The sequence below is a fragment of the Bos grunniens genome, chromosome 6 (genome assembly GCF_055505025.1).
Source record: "Bos grunniens cultivar Pamir isolate PY7600 chromosome 6, Bosgru_T2T1.0, whole genome shotgun sequence".
Classification (NCBI taxonomy): domain Eukaryota; kingdom Metazoa; phylum Chordata; class Mammalia; order Artiodactyla; family Bovidae; genus Bos; species Bos grunniens.
The window spans coordinates 46023884-46041652 of record NC_141170.1 but is presented as its reverse complement, the minus strand read 5'-3'; the positions used below and the strand labels follow the sequence as shown (position 1 = coordinate 46041652).

Genomic DNA, 17769 nt, shown 5'->3' with positions numbered 1-17769 from the left:
CATTTTTTAAGTTTTGGCTTTTGAGGAAAAAAAAGCTGACACCTTTATTGCCTTTGAAGAAGGGGATCACTTAAGGAGCTCTGTTGGGCAGGCTTCACGCTGCGCAAATGGCGCTGGCTTAGCGGATGGCACTTCCAAGAATACTTCGGAAACTACTAACCTTAAAAACAAGCTTTCTGAAACCTGTTCATTGGTTTCTTTTAAACCTGTTCAAAACTTGGATCTGATGAAGGAAAGTCGGCTTACCACATTAAGATAGTGTTTAGATTGTGGACCGTACTAAAGAATGCTGCTGCTGCTAAGTTGCATCAGTCCTTTCAGACTGTGCGACCCCATAGACGGCAGCCCAACAGGCTCCTCTGTCCCTGGGACTCTCTAGGCAAGAATAATGGAATGGATTGCTATTTCCTTCTCCAATGCATGAAAGTGAATTCGCACAGTCATGTCCGACTCAGCGACCCCATGGACTGTAGCCTACCAGGCTTCTCTGTCCATGGGAGTCTCCAGGCAGGAATACTGGAGTGGGTTGCCATTGCCTTCTCCACTAAAGAGTGCAGTTGAACGAAATAATAAAAAGGACCATCCGTACACTTCTCACACCACCTTTGCAGACCCCCATGGGTATCTAATTTACTATGTATTCGATCATTGGGAACAACAGTTTTGTTTCAGTTCAGTCCCTCAGTCGTGTTGGACTCTCTGTGACCCCATGAATTGCAGCACGCCAGGCGTCCCTGTCCATCACCAACTCCCGGAGTTCACCCAAACCCACGTACATCGAGTCGGTGATGCCATCCAGCCATCTCATCTTCTGTCGTCCCCTTTTCCTCCTGCCCCCAATCCCTCCCAGCATCAGAGACTTCCAGTGAGTCAACTCTGAACATGAGGCGGCTAAGGTACTGGTTTTAATGCCTGGTTTTACCAGTAGCTGTGATCCTGGCAGACTTATCTCCAGAGCGATTTTTTAAAGCGAAATGTAACATTTAAAATAAGGGAACCGGTCACATTGCTTTTTTCCTTAAGCCTCCTGGATAGCGGCTTTAGACGCTGCTGGTGGACTTAAATAGGACGGGTGAGGAGGGGGGAGAGAGCCAACTTCACCCTCCAGACATTATTAACGAGGGGAAGGCAGGAAAGCCTGGGGCTCTCAGGACTCGGGCGCCTTCTCCAGCGCTCTGGTAGGAGACACACGGGCTGGAAGGAGGCCGGGGAAGTGAGAGGCTGAGATGGGCGGGCGAGAAAGGCCTTTCTGAGACGCCTACCCAGTCCGAGCGCATCTCGCCGTGGCGCGCGCTTCCGAGGAAGCGACACCTGAGGACGCTTTTCCTGCTTCAGCGGTCTTTCCCAGCTCCCGCGGGCGGGTCTCCCGGGTCCCCTGGAATGGGCTCGCCCCTTCTTTAGCTCCCACGTTTTACGCTCTTCAATCTATCTCCCACCCGCGATTCGACTAATCTGCTGCGCGCAGCCCGCTGGCTGGCGAGCGAGCGCAAGATGCCCAAGCTGCAGCCCGGGGCCCTGGGGTGGGAGGGGCTGGCGGTTACCGCGGGGGCGGTGTACGCCACGTGGACCTACGTCTCCCCCGGCGCTGCCCCCACCGCGGCGACCACTCCGGCCCACATCCCGCCCCGTGGCTCCAGCGCGCGGGCGCGCGGGAGGAGGGAAGGAAACCCAGGTGGTGGGGATGGAGAAGGGGAAAGTAAAGAGGGAGAAGGGCAAGGAGCCGGAGAAAGAGAAAATTCAGCAAAAAGAGGAGAGAAACAAAAAGAAGGTGGAGAAGGAGAAAATTAAGGAGAAAGAAAAGGGGAAGGAGGAGAAAATTAAGGAAAAGAACGGGAAGGAGAAAACTGGGAAGGGGAAGGAGGAGAAAATTAAGGAAAAGAACGGGAAGGAGAAAACTGGGAAGGGGGAGGAGGAGAAAATTAAGGCGAAAGAAAAGGGGAAGGAGGAGAAAATTAAGGAAAAGGAGAACGGGAAGGAGGAGAAAAGTAAGAGAAATGAGGATGAAAAGAGGCAAGAGCGGGAGACGGAGAAAGAGAAGGAACAATTCAAGGAGAAAGAGAAGGACAACAGCACGTTGATAAAAATACCGCTGGAGCCGCTGGTAAGAGACCGCTGCCTCGGACCCTCACCCGAGGCCATTGTCCAGTGTTTCGCCGGCTCTGTTACGTGCGAGACCCCCGGTGGGCTCGCGCCCGAAGGAATACGGTCTCGTTTGCCGGCTTTGTATCCGCGGATGGAATCGGAATGTGCCAAGCTTCGAACGACCCATCGCGAGCCCCTTCTCAGCCGCTCGCCCACTCACCCCTAACCCCGACCCTGTGTCCAGGTCTAGTGTTGAAGAAGACACCTTGTTGATGTTCACAGCGGTGCTGGGAATAGCCTTTTTTCCAGCTCCATCTCTGGCCGGCGCCGAACACTAGCCCCCAGACCCTCACCACACGTGATCTCTCTGTTCCAGTCTTTTCTGCTTTGTGGGGGCGGGGGAGGGGTGGAGGGGAAGGTGTAGGTTTCTTGAATTTGTGCAGGATGTGTTTTGGGACTGCCTGGACCTTTTCTCTGGGCGCTCTGGTTGCTATTACTTACATTGTTTTCATATCACCAGCACCCAGAAGAGAGGGTCACAAAGGTTTAACTGAGAGGCCTCAGAAACCAGCCTTTTAGTCATAAAAGGACAGATACGTATGATTCTACTTAGATGGTTTACCTAGTGTATTCAAACTCAAAGAGCAGAATGTTGGGGGATGGGGGGGGTAAGCATTTTAATGAGTACAGTTTGTTTTACAAGATGAATAGTTATGGCTAGTGGTGATGGTTGCATGGTATTATGAATGGAGTCTATATCACTCTGGGTTTAAACATGGTTAAGATGGTAAATTTTGTGTTGTGTATGACGGTGTGTGACCTGTGGATGGTGTCCCGCCAGGCTCCTCTATTCTCCAGGCAAGAATACTGGAGTGGATTGCCATGCTTTTCTCCAGGGCATCTTCCCGACCCAGGGATGGAACCCACATCTCTTATATCTCCTACATTGGCAGGTGGATCCTTTATTACTACCGCCACCTGGGAAGCCCTTTATGTTGTGTACTTTGCCACAATTTAAAAACTGGGGGAGAAGGAAAAAAACAAGCATTATTTGGCTCAACTTAGTGTGCTTTGTACTCCTGGAGTTCCTGGGCTCAGAGCTGCTTTCTGGTTCTAAACAATATGAATTATTAACAGAGATTTGATCTCTGGTAAAATAGCCAAAGAACTGATGCTTTCAAACTGTGGTGTTGGAGAAGACTTTTAATTAAGAGTCCGTTAGACTGCAAGATCAAACCAGTCAATCCTAAAGGAAATCAACCCTGAATATTCATTGGAAGGATTGATGCTGAAGCTGAAGCTCCATTACTTTAGCCACCTAATGTGAAGAGCCCACTCATTGGAAAAGACCCTGATGCTGGGAAAGATTGAAGGCACAAGAAGTCAGCAGAGGATGAGATGGTTATATAGCATCACCAACTCAATGGACGTGTTAGAGCAAACTCGGAAATAGGACAGGGAAGTCTGGTGTGCTACAGTCCATGGGATTGCAAAGAGTTGGACACAACTTTGAGACTGAACACACAAAACAGACTATATAGATTCATTATAGTTAAAGGAATAACTTTTAACAAGGAACAGTGGTGTTGAATCATATTTCATGTCTGAACTCTTGGTTTACAGTAACCCCAGCTTTTCTAAGAGATTATAAACGTGAGGAACCTTGTATTTTAGACTAAAAAGTAAGCAAAATGTAAAGCATCAATGACTACAGAATTTCTAAATAGGGTCAGGTTAGTGGCAGCGATGTGATTGGAAAGGGAATAGGGAATGGTTTTTATTCACAAAATTCATAAGATCCAGGATGCCATTATTTTAGGTACCACAGAGAAAGGAAAAAAAATGCTTCCAGCCAAAATATGACATACTATAGACTGTAAAGCCCTCATTTCAGAGATGTTAAAATGTGAAAAAAGAAATCTTGAAACTGATAAAATATGTTGGGGTAGCCTGATTGTGGAGCCATTGGTGGAGATAATGAGGGGACACAGTCTACATCTTGCGGCCATTTCTTGGTCACCATTGCTTTAAAGCATTCATTTAAAATCAACCAGTGACATCCCCTTAGAGCAGCATCTAGTCCCTTTTCCTTACCATGACTCTGAGAATGACACTATAACATTTAGATGCAGATGGAAGAGAATGGGGAGGAAGCAGGGATGGATATAGGAAACACCTATGGAAGAGCCATTTGCTTTAAGAGCCATCAATAATTCACTCCAGTAACAAACATTTACTTTAAAACATTCTGTTACTCACTAGACAGGTTTCATAAATGATTCCCCGTACATAAGTCTCTATTACAGCAGACCTTAAAACATCTTATTTTTACACAGATCTTCTATATTACAGACAGGAGGGACATGGGATAGACGTATAGTGCTGTTGAGGATCACTTTTTTTTTTAAACAGAAATCTAGTCTAAGGCTTCCCTGGTGGCTCAGACAGTAAAGAATCTCCCTCCAATGTGGGAGACCTGGGTTCGATCCCTGGGTCAGGAAGATCCCTTAGAGAAAGAAATGGCAACCCACTCCAGTATTCTTGTCTGGAGAATCCCATGGACAGAGGAGCCTGGCGGGCTACAATCCATAGAGGTCACACAGAGTCAGACGTGACTGAAGCGACTTAGCACGCAGTCTATGTCTAATGACATTTAGTGTTCAAGCAGAAATGTATAAGATTATTATTTTAAACCAATGCCCTTGAAGATGTTTCCAAGTTTTTTTTTCCGTCATATATGAGAAACCTCTTTGGTAAGCTGTTTGAGAAATAGAATTCCTGTGAACAGTCTGACTGGGTTGCTCATTTATTACTGTTTACATTGAAGTTTGTACACTAAAAGCCACCTTTCTGAGCACTCTGAACTTTCTGTTTCTCTCTTCGTACCACTCTTGCCCTTCTTGTCCCTCAAACACTTGTCATAAAAATTTCTAAGGCTGGTGGAATACTTCTTCCTAAAGTTTACATCTAGTTCATCAGGTTTTAGCATGAGATTTTAACTAGTTTAACAATTTTTATAGTCTTTGCCTTTTCATTTAATATTTATATTAAAAAGTACAGAAGAGAGTAACCTTGCCCTAAGAACTTTTAATCTATGATTCAATTTGGGGAGACAAGACAGATTAATATTATGACCTTAGATGCTTACATGCGAAATGGCAGAGTCAATACATAGACCAAGAAGGTCCCAAGACCCCAAACAACAAATTGAATTCTCGTGCAGTCTCCAATGGACATGAACTAGGGAAGCCAAGTGAAGAGTGAAAATTGGCCCTGAAAATATGGCACCTCCTATAAATCCTGATATATATAAAGTATTTATTTGATAAATTGACCAGGAGTTGGAAGATGGAGAGAGGGTATACAGTTAATATCATGTAAGTAATGACTGATTATATAAAATACAAACTGACTAGTACAGTTTGTTCTAGACCTATTAAATTTTTTTTGCAAAGTTTTATACAATTTCACAAATATTGGCAAGCACACTTCCCAGAGCCAAGAAAACAAGGCCCTGATAGCATATTATTGCCTTATCTTTTGTTTCACAGGAGAAAAATAAGCAGATCCTAGTGCTGGGCCTGGATGGGGCAGGAAAGACCAGTATTCTCCACTTTCTAGCTTTAAACCGAGTCCAGCGCAGTGTGGCCCCCACCCAAGGTTTCAATGCAGTGTGCATCAGCACTGAGGACCGCCAGATGGAGTTCCTGGAGAGTAAGCGCTCTTTCTCAGTGCTTCTGGGGGTAGCTAATAGCTTTTATAGCCACATGGTTGTCAAATCTTAAGCCAGATGCGATGTCAACATCACATGGGTCCTTGTGAAATTAATGATAAAATGAATATGAAATGAATGATAGGTCCTTATGAAATGAAACCCTGGGTCAAATTTTCCTAGACTTTTAGAATGCATATGTAGATGAATGCTAGGGTGCAATGTGGGTAAACTCACTTTCTGTTCCTTTTATTTTCTCCTTTTTCCAGTGGTGGTGATAAAAGGGAGTTGAGAGGAAGGCTTTAGCACCCTCTCCTTTAACAGCCTCCCTCCTCCTTACTACCCCCCCCATAAAAATCCAATCTGAGTAAATATAGTGTGCTTCCTTCTTGAAAATGCAAATATTCACAAACCTCTTATGACCAGATCACAACATATATACTCTTGTAATCAGATCACAACCCAGAAGCCCCTACTCTAAAGTAATTCTGGAGTCACTGCCTCTCAGAATATTGCTGTTTCCCAAAGTTGTATCAGATCCTCTTATCTTCTCTTTACACTCTCCCAAATTTATCTATCCAGCCAAACATACCCGAATGTCACCTGACATCTCTACCTGGCTGTCTCATCAGCCTCTCACACCAAACATTGTCCAAGCAAATGCTTGATATAGCTCCATATCTGTTCCTGTCCCTGTAATCCACTGATCAGTAAATGTCTCCTCACCCATCAAGATGCTCAAGCCAGAGGACCGGGCATTTTCTGTACCCCCACCTCCAGTATGCAAGGAAAATGCTATGAATTTTTGCTTTCATCCAATTGTGAAGAGAAAATGGTGGGCAGAGAAACTGTTAAACCTGCAGGCAAATCTTTCTGATAAAAGCATTATTAGGAATAGAGATTTCAATTTTCTCAGAAGCTATAGAAGAAATAATATTTTTAATGAAATAGATGGCTAAGAAAAGAGTCTCAGAATATAAAAAGTGAAAAAGGGCAGGGTCGGGGGTGGTGGGAAGGAAAGGAAAGAGAAAAAAAAGAAAGGAAGATAGGAAGAAAAAAGAAAAGATTCCAATTAAGGGCGAAAATGGACAGATCTGTTGGAGTGAGGAGTTTCAACATATGTTTGTCAATTATTAATGGAATCAAGGAGAAAAAAATTGCAGAGAGTAAATAATGTTTGAACACAGTCAACCAATTTGAGCTAATGAACAATATAAAATTGTCTAATTCTTCTCAAATACCCATGGAACAGTAAACAAACACGGAGCACTGCCTGGGCCATATAGCAAGTCTTAATGGAGTTTTCAAAGAGGCATCATATAAACTCTGTTCTCTAACTATTTTACCATTAAATTAGAAGTTAATATCTAGGGACTTCCCTGGTGGTCCAGTGGTTAAGAATCCACCTTCCAATACAGGAGATATGGGTTTGATCCCTGGTTGGGGAAGTAAGGTCCCACATGCCACGGGACAACAGAGCCCATGCGCCATGACTACTAAGCCCAGGCTCTGGGGCCCTCACTCCGCCAATGGAGTGTAGCCTGTACGACACAATGGCGATCCCCCACACCACAGCTAAGACCTGATGCAGCCAACAAGAAGTAAATGAATAATTTTTTTTCCAGTCCTGTGCCCTCCCCAACTAATATTTTTTTTTTTAAGTTAATAACTAAAAGATAACAATTCCTATTATAGATGAAATGTCATGGTGTTGGCAAAAAAAATGGGAATGCCTGTTTAAGCTCGTATGTTAAAGGATATGAATTACTTAGATTACATTCTTTAAAACACAAAATACTTTGAAGAATGACCAGCCTGGCTCTCTCTACAAAGGAAAACAAAGGAAAGACAAATAAAGACCCTTTCCTATTAGTTTTTGAAATGTTTTTGTTAAGTGCCCATACAGTGTTCTGCATACTTTTTCTGCAAAGGGCTCGAGAGTAGATAACGTAGACTTTGTGGCCACATGATCTCTCTGCTGCTACTCAGTACTGCGAAAGCAACCCAGAGACCATGTGTGAACAAACCTGCATGTCTGTGTTGTCACACAACTTTGCTTGTACTGAAATCCAACTGTGATATAATGTTCATATGTTAAAAAATGGTAATTCTTTTTCCCCCCAAATGTTTAAAAATGTAAAATCCATTTTTTGTTCACAGGCTGTACAAAAACAGGCAGTGAGCTGAGCCAGGTTTAGACTGTGGGCCATGGTTTGTCAATTTCTGTCCCAGGAGAAAAATAAAAACCGAATTCATTGTATCTGGGAAACTTTCTTCTGGGAAGCATCAGCAGAATGACATAACCCAAAGACATTTTTTTCCTGAGGCAACTCTTCTTAAGTACCCACAGGATCATATTAACTTTTAGTTCAAGATTAAAGAAAGGAAATTAGATTTGGGGTTTTGACAAAGGAAAAAAGTTGTGCAAGAGAGGCTAGCCAATGACATTTAAATCAGTCCATTTAAGACATTTTAGAGAAACGTGTTTTAACCCACCACCCTGAATTCTTTTAGTAGACTACTCCTGTTTACTGATCCATGCTTGATAGACATGCACTGGCTGTCATGACTGCTCTGTATAACAGATCAAGAGGCATCCACTGTGGTACAAATTTGCAAGGTAGAACACCTGAGTTTGATCCCTGCCTGGGTTGGAAAGATCCCCTGGAGAAGGAAATGGCAACCCACTCCAGTATTCTTGCTTGGGAAATCCCATGGACAGAGGAGCCTGGCAGTCCATGGGGTCGCAAGAGTTGGACCCGACGTAGTGACTAAACTACCACCACGCTGGTCCTTTGTGTGCCAGAACTGAGTGAACCGCTTGTGGAGGGTAAATATCCCCACCAGTCATTTCCCCAGAAACATCACTCTGGTTGTTCTCAGAATTGGGTCTAGTCTCACAGCAGTCTTTTATCAGAAGACCTGCCAGTGTTCAGAAATTATCAAAGTGTGCCTTACCTGGCTGCCTCGATAGACTCTTCTGAGATTTGTGTGTGTGTGTGTGTTTTCTTCTTTTGCTTTTCTTTGTAGTTGGCGGCAGCGAACCTTTCCGTTCCTATTGGGAAATGTACCTGTCCAGGGGCTTGCTGTTGGTATTTGTGGTGGATTCAGCAGATCACAAAAGATTACCTGAAGCCAAGAAATACCTTCATCAACTAATTGGAACAAACCCAGTCCTTCCTCTGGTTGTGTTTGCAAACAAACAGGTAAACATCTGTGCAAATATAAAGTGTACTCAATATTTTTTTATTAATGCAGTAAATAGAAATGTTTACTTTTTGAATTTGATCTTTTAAATTTATTTTTTAAATTTGATTTTTTTTAAATTGGAGGATAGTTGTTTTACAATGTGTTCGTTTCTGCTAACAGAAGTGAATCAGTCCTAATACACAGATACAGCCTCCCTCTTGGACCTCCCTCCCACCCGCTATCCCACCCCCTGAGGTCATCACAGAGCGCTGAGTTGAGCTTCCTGTGCTTTATAGCAGGTTCCCATTAGCTATCTATTTTGCATAAAGTAGTGTATATTTGTTGTTGTTCTTTAGTCACTAAATTGTGTCTTACTCTTGTGCTACGCCATGGACTGTTGTAGCCTGCCAGACTCCTTTGATGGGATTTCCCAGGCAAGAATACTGGAGCAGGTTGCCATTTCCTTCTCCAGGGGAGCAGGGGATCTGCGCTTCCTGCATTGGCAGGTAGATTCTTTACCAATGAGCCACCTGGGAAGCCTGGTAATGTATATATGTCAGTCCTAATCACCCAATTGATCCCACGCTCTCCTTTCCCCTCTATGTCCACGAGTCCATTTTCTCCCTCTGAGTTTCTATTCCTGCCTTGGAAATAGATTCATCTGTACCATTTTCCCAGATTCCACATGTATGTGTTAATATACGATGTTTTTCTCTTTCTGACTTACTTTATTCTGTATGACAAACTCTAGGTCCAACTACATCTCTGTAGATGACCCAAAGAAACATCTGCTTTTAAGAGCTAAATATTCAATAATATGCTGTATGTTCATTTCAGTTTATACTATTAGGTCTCCTGGAGTATACAATCAGCCCTCCTTTCAGGGGGAAAAAAAATTCCATAAAGTTCCAAAAAGTAAAACTCCTGTTTGCCACATGTGAGCAACTGTTTTCACAGCATTTACCTTGTATTAGATATTATAAGTAGTCTAGAGAAGGCAATGGCACCCCACTCCAGTTCTCTTGCCTGGAAAATCCCATGGACGGAGGAGTCTGGTAGGCTGCAGTCTATGGGGTTGTTAAGAGTCGGACGTGACTGAGTGACTTCACTTTCACTTTTCACTTTAATGCATTGGAGAAGGAAATGGCACCCCACTCCAGTATTCTTGCCTGGAGAATCCCAGGGACGGCGGAGCCTAGTGGGCTGCCGTCTATGGGGTCGCACAGAGTCAGACACGACTGAAGCGACTTAGCAGCAGCAGCAGCAGAGATGATTAAAGTATATGGGAGGATGTGCATAGGTTATTTGCAGAAATGACACCATTTTATATAAGGGGCTTGAGCAGATTCTGATGTCTTCTAGGGTCCTGCAACCAATCCCCTCACAGATACCAAGTAAAAGCGAAAGTGTTAATCGCTCAGTCGTGTCTGAATGCTTTTCGACCCCATAGACTATAACCTGCCAAGCTCCTATGTCCATGGAATTCTCCAGGCAAGAACACTGGAGTGGATTGCCATTCTGTTCTCCAGGGGATCTTCCCAACCCAGGGATGGAACCCAGGTCTCCCGCATTATAGGTAGATTCTTTACTGTCTGAGCCACCAGGAAAGCCCACAGCTGTAAATTCGTTCAGAACAGAGACTGTCATTCACCTTTGTGTCCCATGTAAAACCTAGTATACTACCTTGTATATAGTAGGAAGTCAACAAATCTGTTAAGTTTAATCAAATAAACATTTACTGACTGTTGAATTGATTGCAACAAAATCTTTGAGTGCTTACTATATATAATGGGCTTCCCTGGTGGCTCAGATGGTAAAGAATCTGAGAGACCTGGGTTTGATCCCTGGATCGGGAAGATCCCCTGGAGAAGGGAATGGCAACGCATTCCAGTATTCTTGTCTGGAGAATCCCAAGGATAGAGGAGCCTGGCAGGCTACAGTCCATGGGGTCGCAGAGTCAGACACGACTAAGCGGCTAACACACACACACACACACACACACACACACACTATGTGTCAGTATACAGAATTAGTTTTAGATTAGCTAGCCTGACCTGAATTTCACACACATGCATTAAAGTATTAAACACTCATGAAGAAATGGAAACCTTGTGCAGTGTTGGTGGGGATGTCAAATGGTGCAGCTGCTATGAAAAACAGTATGGCAGTTCCCTACGAAATTAAAAATAGAATTTTCATATAGTCCAGCAGTCCCACTTCTGGGTATATTATCAATAGAATTGAAAGCAGGAACTCAAACAGATGTTTGCACACCTGTGCTCATAGCAGAATTATTCCCAGTAGCCAAAAGGTAGAAGCAACCCAAGTGCCCATCCACGCATGAACGGATAAACAAAATGTGGTGTATACATACAGTGGATATTAGTCAGCCTTAAATGTGTCAGGAAATTCTGACACATGCTACACCATGGATGAACTGTAAGGACATTATGCTAAGTGAAATAAGCCAGTAACAAAAGAACAAATAATGTATGATTATACTTTTATGAGGTCCCCTAGAGCAGTTAAGGGCTTCCCTGGTAGCTCAGATGGTTAAAGAACCAACCTGCAATGTGGGAGACCTGGATTCAATCCCTGGATTGGGAAGATACCCTCGAGGAGGGCATGTCAACCCAGTCCAATATTCTTTCCTGGAGAATCCCCATGGACAGAGGAGCCTGGCAGGCTACAGTCTGTGGGGTCACAGAGTCGGACACGACTGAGCGACTAAGCACAGAGTAGTTAAAATCAGAGAGACAAAAAAATAGTAGTTGCCAAGTGCTGAGAGAGGGAGAAATGGGAAGCTATTGTTTAATGGGTACAGAGTGTCAGTTTTACAAGTTGAAGAGTTCTGAAGATGGTGTACAATAATGTGAATTTACTTAACTGTACACCAAACTCTACATTTCAAAATGGTAATATGGAAAATTTTGTTATGTGTATCTTACTACAATAAAAGAAATTTAAAACAACATTAAACATCTATAGCATTGTGCAGGCATACCTAATTTTATCACACTTCACTTTGTTGTGCTTTGCAGATACTGTGATTTTTACAAATTGAAGGTTTGTGGCAACCCTGCATGGAGCAAGTCTATATGCGCCATTTCCCCAACTTCTTTTTCTCACTTTATGTCTCTGTGTTGCCTTTTGGTAATTCTTGCAATATTTCCAACTTTTAGAATTATTATATTTGTTATGATGATCTCTGATCAGTGACCTTTGATGTTACTATTATAAAAAGATAATGACTTGCTGAAGGCTCGGATGATGGTTAGCATTTTTTTAGCAATAAGGTATTTTTAAATTAAGGTGTGTACATATTTTTAGACATAATGCTATCACACACTTAATAGATTACAGTAGTGTTAAAGTAAATTTTCTATGTACCAAGAGACAAAAAAAATTCTTGTGACTCACTTTATTGCGGTATTCACTTTATCACAGTAGTCTGGAACCAAATTTGCAGTATCTCTGAAGTGTGCTTGTAATGCTGTAGCCTCTCTCTCAATTGCCAGGCTTATCAGTCATAAGAGTTCCTACCCTTTCTCCCACTCCTATGAGTGAGTGTTTATGGAAGTAAAATAAATCATTATAATGATGATCTAAAAGTAGGAGCCTATATTAAAGTCCAGCATAAATGCTAGTCCAGCAGATTATTTTTTTTAAAAGGCTGGAGTTTTTTTTGTTTTTGTTTTTTTAGTTAACATCTTAAGTACCACAAACTGTGATGATTTAGAAGATCATGGTAAATGTAAGTGAGCTGTATAGTATTGCATTGCATGAATATACCACCACTTTACCGTTTTATTGTTGGACATTTGGGTTATTTCCAATTTTTCATTGTTGTAAAGAGTTCTATAGTGAATCTTCATGTATGTGTCTTTTCATAGACGTGTACCAACAGTTCTCTAAGGAATTGTGAGGAATTACTGGGTTTGGGGATTTGTACCTTGTGGCTCAGCTGGTAAAGAATCCGCCTGTAATGCAGGAGACCTGGGTTCGATCCCCGGGTTGGGAAGAGCTCCTGGAGAAGGGAAAGGCTACCCACTCCAGTATTCTGGCCTGAAGAATTCCAAGGACTGTATAGTCCCTGCGCCTTTCACTTTTCGTTCACATATTCAGTTTTACTAGATATTACCAAGTTGCTTTCCAAAGATATTGAACTAATTTATTCTTCCTACCAGCAGTATATGATAGTTTTTATAGCTCTACACCCTTGTTAATACTTGGTTTGTCAAACTTTCATTTTTGCCAGTCTTGTGAGAATGAAATTTTATCTTATTATTCTAATTTGCATTTCTTTAATTACTAGTGAGCCTGAACATTTTTTTCAGATGTTCACTGGTTATTAGTTTCAAATTAGTTTCATTCTTTGAAGTAAATTTCCATATCTGTGAATTAACTTTTAATATCTTTCCCCAAATTCCTATTGGGTGTTTATCTTTTCTCATTTGAGTTGTAGGAGTCTTTCATATCTTTTGGAAAAATAATCCTATTTCTGTTACATGCATTACAAATATCTTCTCTAGCAACCTATTGCGGAGAAGGCAATGGCACCCCACTCCAGTACCCTTGCCTGGAAAATCCCAGGGACGGGCGAGCCTGGTGGGCTGCTGTCTAGAGGGTCGCACAGAGTCAGACATGACTGAAACAACTTAGCAGGAGCAGCAGCAACCTATTGTTAACATTTTATTTTGTTATGGTTCTCTTTTTAATACACAGGTTTTCATTTTTAATACTCCAGTTTATTGATGCTTTCCTTTGTGGTTTATATCTCTTCATCAAATTGAATAAACAGGACCATTTGGTGTCAAATTATAACTTTTACTGGGGTTTAATAATAAAATGTTTGGATATTCTCAGACAGTAAAGAATCTGCCTGCAATGCAGGAGACCTGGGTTCAATCCCTGGGTCCGGAAGATCCTCTGGAGAAGGGAATAGCAACCCACTCCAGTATTCTTGCCTGGAGAATTCCATGGACAGAGGAGCCTGGTGGGACATAGTCCCTAGGGTCACAAAGAGTTGGACTCAACTGAGCAGCTAACACACTTTCTAATTTAAGGTCATCTTGGTTATTACTCCTTGATCAAAGTAACTTAAGCTTTTAGATGACTCATTGTTTCAAGTTATTACATAAATATTTTTTTAAAAGTCATCTTACTGTCGTTATTCTTTGAGTGATGACATCTATTAGGGCACAATTATGTGAGCATGGAATACACCTGATATTTATCCCTGATGTTCTTTTATCATTACAAGGAGCCCCTCCTCCCTTCCAACACCCTTCTATTTTCTTCCTCTCCAATTCCATTGGTGGCATTTCTTTTAACCTGAGACATCGTCCACATGTTACTAGATTCATTAAAACAATTGCAAAATTCACTACTTGCTCTAAGACTAAATGAATTCAGGTTTCAGACAGGCAATAAAGTGGAAGAACCAGAAAAGGTAATGATACCACATGAAGAAAACCTCACACTTACAAGAATTTGATAGATTCATATTGGTACAAGAAAAAATGACAATATTGTACTATTTTAAAACTTTGGGAGAACACCATGAAACAAAAAGCCAATTACAAATTCAATGTTAAGAGTGAAAATGTTTAAACTTTTGCAGAAGACTTAAAAACTGTAACTGAATCTGCATATGTATTTAGGAGAGGGAATATCAGAGGTTATTTGCTATAAATAATTCTTGTTGTGTGAGAGGCAAAGAAATATGTTTCGATCTTAGCATGCAGCATAAACACATGCTTTTTGTCTCCTCATTTTAATCTCTCCCCTCTCTGCTTCTTCGGATGGGTTTTCCTCCTTTAAGCCTTCCCCACTTCTCCATCTCATCTTCTTTCCCTCCATCTGTCCCTTGCCTCTCAGCCTTCTTCACCTACTACACCATTTTCTAAACTTATTCTGTCCCTGATCCCTTCTCTACCTCCCTCCTTCCCCCCAAATTTAATGTAAAACTTTTTGTTCAGTAGAAATAATTTTTGCAAAAGAAAACTTACATTTGGCAAATGCTATAATCAATAAGAGTTGGACATGACTGAGCGACTGAACTGAACTGAACTGATAATCAGTAAAATATTATATGGACAAAAACCAATTTAATGAATCAAGCTTCTATTGTAAAGACAAATTAAAAATAATCTTGGAGGGCTTCCCTGATTCTTCAGTGGAAAAGAATCTGCCTACCAATGCAGGAAACACAGGTTCGATCTCTGATCCGGCAAGACCCCACATGTTACAGAGCCATTAAGCCACAATTGTTGAACCTGTGCTCTAGAGCCAGGGAGCTGCAATTACTGAGCCCTTGCGCTGCAACTACTGAAGTCCGAGCTCTACAGCCTGTGCTCTGCAATAAAAGAAGCCACCACGATGAGAAGCCCAAGCACCACAACTAGAGAGAAGCCCATGCAGCAACAAAGACCCAGCACAGCCAACAATAAATAAATTATTAAGTTATTTTTAAAAATTAAAAAAATAAATCTTGGGAAAATTCAGACAAAATTGGAAAAACAAAACTAGAAGCAGATCACACTGGTTAGGAAATTGATTAAGGTATAATATTGGCTTAACTTTGTTCCAGAAAATACTCTTTTGATAATAATTCATAAATGCTGATATAATTCCGATGAAAATCTTTATATTCAAACAGCCTTTAGGATCCTAGTAATGGGATTACAATATCCTCGATATTATAATGGAGGTTCAGTCATTGAGAGTAATAAATGTATCTATCCAAAAATGTTGCAAAGTAACCAACTTTTTCTCAATTCTTTTTCCATTCTTATGAAGGATCTTAAAGCAGCCTATCACATTACAGATATCCATGAAGCTTTGGCATTATCTGAGGTGGGAAATGACAGGAAGATGTTCTTGTTCGGAACCCAGGTGACTGAGGATGGCTCAGAGATACCTTCCATTATACAAGATGCCAGAGACCTAATTGCACACCTGGCTGCAGACATGAGTGATCAGGCATAGCCCACTGCGAGACTCATGATTTGGATGTCACCAGGGAACGTGACGTGGCAGGCTGGAAGCCAAAATTTCCACTTTCAAATAAAAAATAAAACATTTCCTATTTTCTCAATGCACGACACATATACACATACAAGATAATGTTAATTGATTAAAAGGATCTCTATTTAGATTTTGAACTTTAAAAGTATTGGTAAACAATATATTTGGAGGGATTTGGATTTTTAATCAACAAAATTAAAGTGAAAATTAGCAAGCATTCATCCCATTTGTAGTTTCTCGGTGAAATGACATTTACATTAAAATATTCTAATAACTTTCCTCTTTTTCAAGTAAATCCAGGTGTATTTCTGCAGGGAGCTGCCCGTGAGAACGGGGTCCTTTGTCTGAAGGACACAGCTCTGGGAGCTGCCTCAGTCCTTGAGGGTTTGCTTGCAAACATAGCTCTCTGTCCCGCCACCCCAGAGATTAGGCGCTTATTTACTGCAGGCACCTGGAGTTCTGTGCAAACTTCTCACGCACAGAGAAATGTTATCTGGTGTAAGAAGTAATAACAGGGAGCCATTCCCATGCTCTCAAGATTTCTTGTGACTGTTTGTAAGATGTATAGGCCAACCAAGAAAAAATGTTAACTGTCTTGTCTTTCTCACGCTATTCTGTATAAATATGAGATGCTGAATAAAGTTGGTGTCAGACTGTGTCCCTTCGTGGTGACGTGTCTGAACCTCTCGACCCCATTTTTGTAGTCTCTTGCTTTAATTTCTTTCTTAGCCCCCCTGTGCACGTTCTCGGGACCTGATGGACTTTGCCGGCTGGCACCGGCATATTTCCTTTAAGTGGATCCATTTAACAATGTGGGAAAAGAAATCAGGATAGGGCAATAAGAAAAGTAAACACTATCAAAGTCACATAGAAATACAAATTAACAGCATTCAGAAAGATTTAAGAATGGCTTCTTTCTAAGAAACTACCACTAACAGAACACCTTAGGGATTTGTGTTTCAACTTCTTGATATTTTATTTTTTTATATAGATAAGCTTTATCTTTCCTAGAAATATTTAAGAGTGATAACTCTGCTTACCTACAGATATGATACAAATCCAACTTTTAACCTTAGTGTCTTCTCCTGATTTCTTTTTTTAAAAAGACTTCCAGTTTCCAGTCCAGCATGTAAGAAGCTTGGAAGCCATGAGGCCATTCTAACAAGTAAAAAGCTGAACAGACTGAAAGTTCAGCATTGGAGAGACTACTGGAATACAGAGAATAACAGTTTACCAGAGCAAAGACTCCTAATGGGAAACTCCCCATGGGAACCAGTGCCTGCCTGTTAATCACACACTTGTGTCCAGCTCTTGGCCACCCATGGGCTGTAGCTTGCCAGGCTCCTCTGTCCATGGGATTCTCCAGGCAAGAATACTAAAGTGAGTTGCCATTCCCTTCTACAGGGGATCTTCCCAACCCGGAATTGAACTTGACCCTTCTGCATTGCAGGCAGATTCTTTACCACTGAGGCACCAGGGAAGCCCCACTGGGAACTAGTGCCAGCATAGAAAAACCAGAACTATAACTGATGAATTGCTGGTTGCTCAGACTACTCTGAAAATTAAAAAATTCTAGGGGAACCCAGTCATAGGAGGGCCCCCAATTTTTTGAGATTTACCTCCAGGACCTTGACCAGATTCCCTCAATAAATATTAGAGAAAAATCCCCTGGTGCTTCCAAGGGAGGGGAAAAAAAACCCTTTTGAAATATGCCAGAGCATTCTGTTGTTCTTAACAAGGTCTGCCCTCAGGGGAAA

General features: G+C 41.8%; 1 protein-coding gene across 4 annotated transcripts; it reads left to right on the top strand.

Annotated features, from left to right (window-relative positions):
• The first annotated feature begins 132 nt into the window (after window positions 1-132).
• Window positions 133-16068, top strand: ARL9 (ARF like GTPase 9). 4 transcript variants are annotated; one of them, XM_086405645.1, is made up of 4 exons: window positions 133-2101; window positions 5634-5796; window positions 8825-9000; window positions 15785-16068. In XM_086405645.1, the coding sequence occupies exons 1-4, from the start codon at window positions 1682-1684 to the stop codon at window positions 15971-15973; spliced, it is 948 nt and encodes a 315-aa protein (XP_086261771.1). In that variant the 5' UTR covers window positions 133-1681; the 3' UTR covers window positions 15974-16068. The 4 variants fall into 4 exon arrangements, with proteins under 4 accessions (XP_086261771.1, XP_086261772.1, XP_086261773.1 ...); XM_086405646.1 differs by lacking the exon at window positions 15785-16068 and adding an exon at window positions 12025-13804; XM_086405647.1 differs by lacking the exon at window positions 5634-5796.
• The last annotated feature ends 1701 nt before the right edge of the window (window positions 16069-17769 follow it).

Excerpts from the sequence above, each read along its gene's own strand:
- ARL9 (XM_086405645.1), top strand. The coding sequence starts at position 1,682 with ATGGAGAAGGGGAAAGTAAAGAGGGAGAAGGGCAAGGAGCCGGAGAAA. Across the intron at positions 5,797-8,824 it reads CCAGATGGAGTTCCTGGAGA|TTGGCGGCAGCGAACCTTTC; the intron begins GTAAGCGCTCTT and ends TTTTCTTTGTAG. Across the intron at positions 9,001-15,784 it reads TTGTGTTTGCAAACAAACAG|GATCTTAAAGCAGCCTATCA; the intron begins GTAAACATCTGT and ends ATTCTTATGAAG.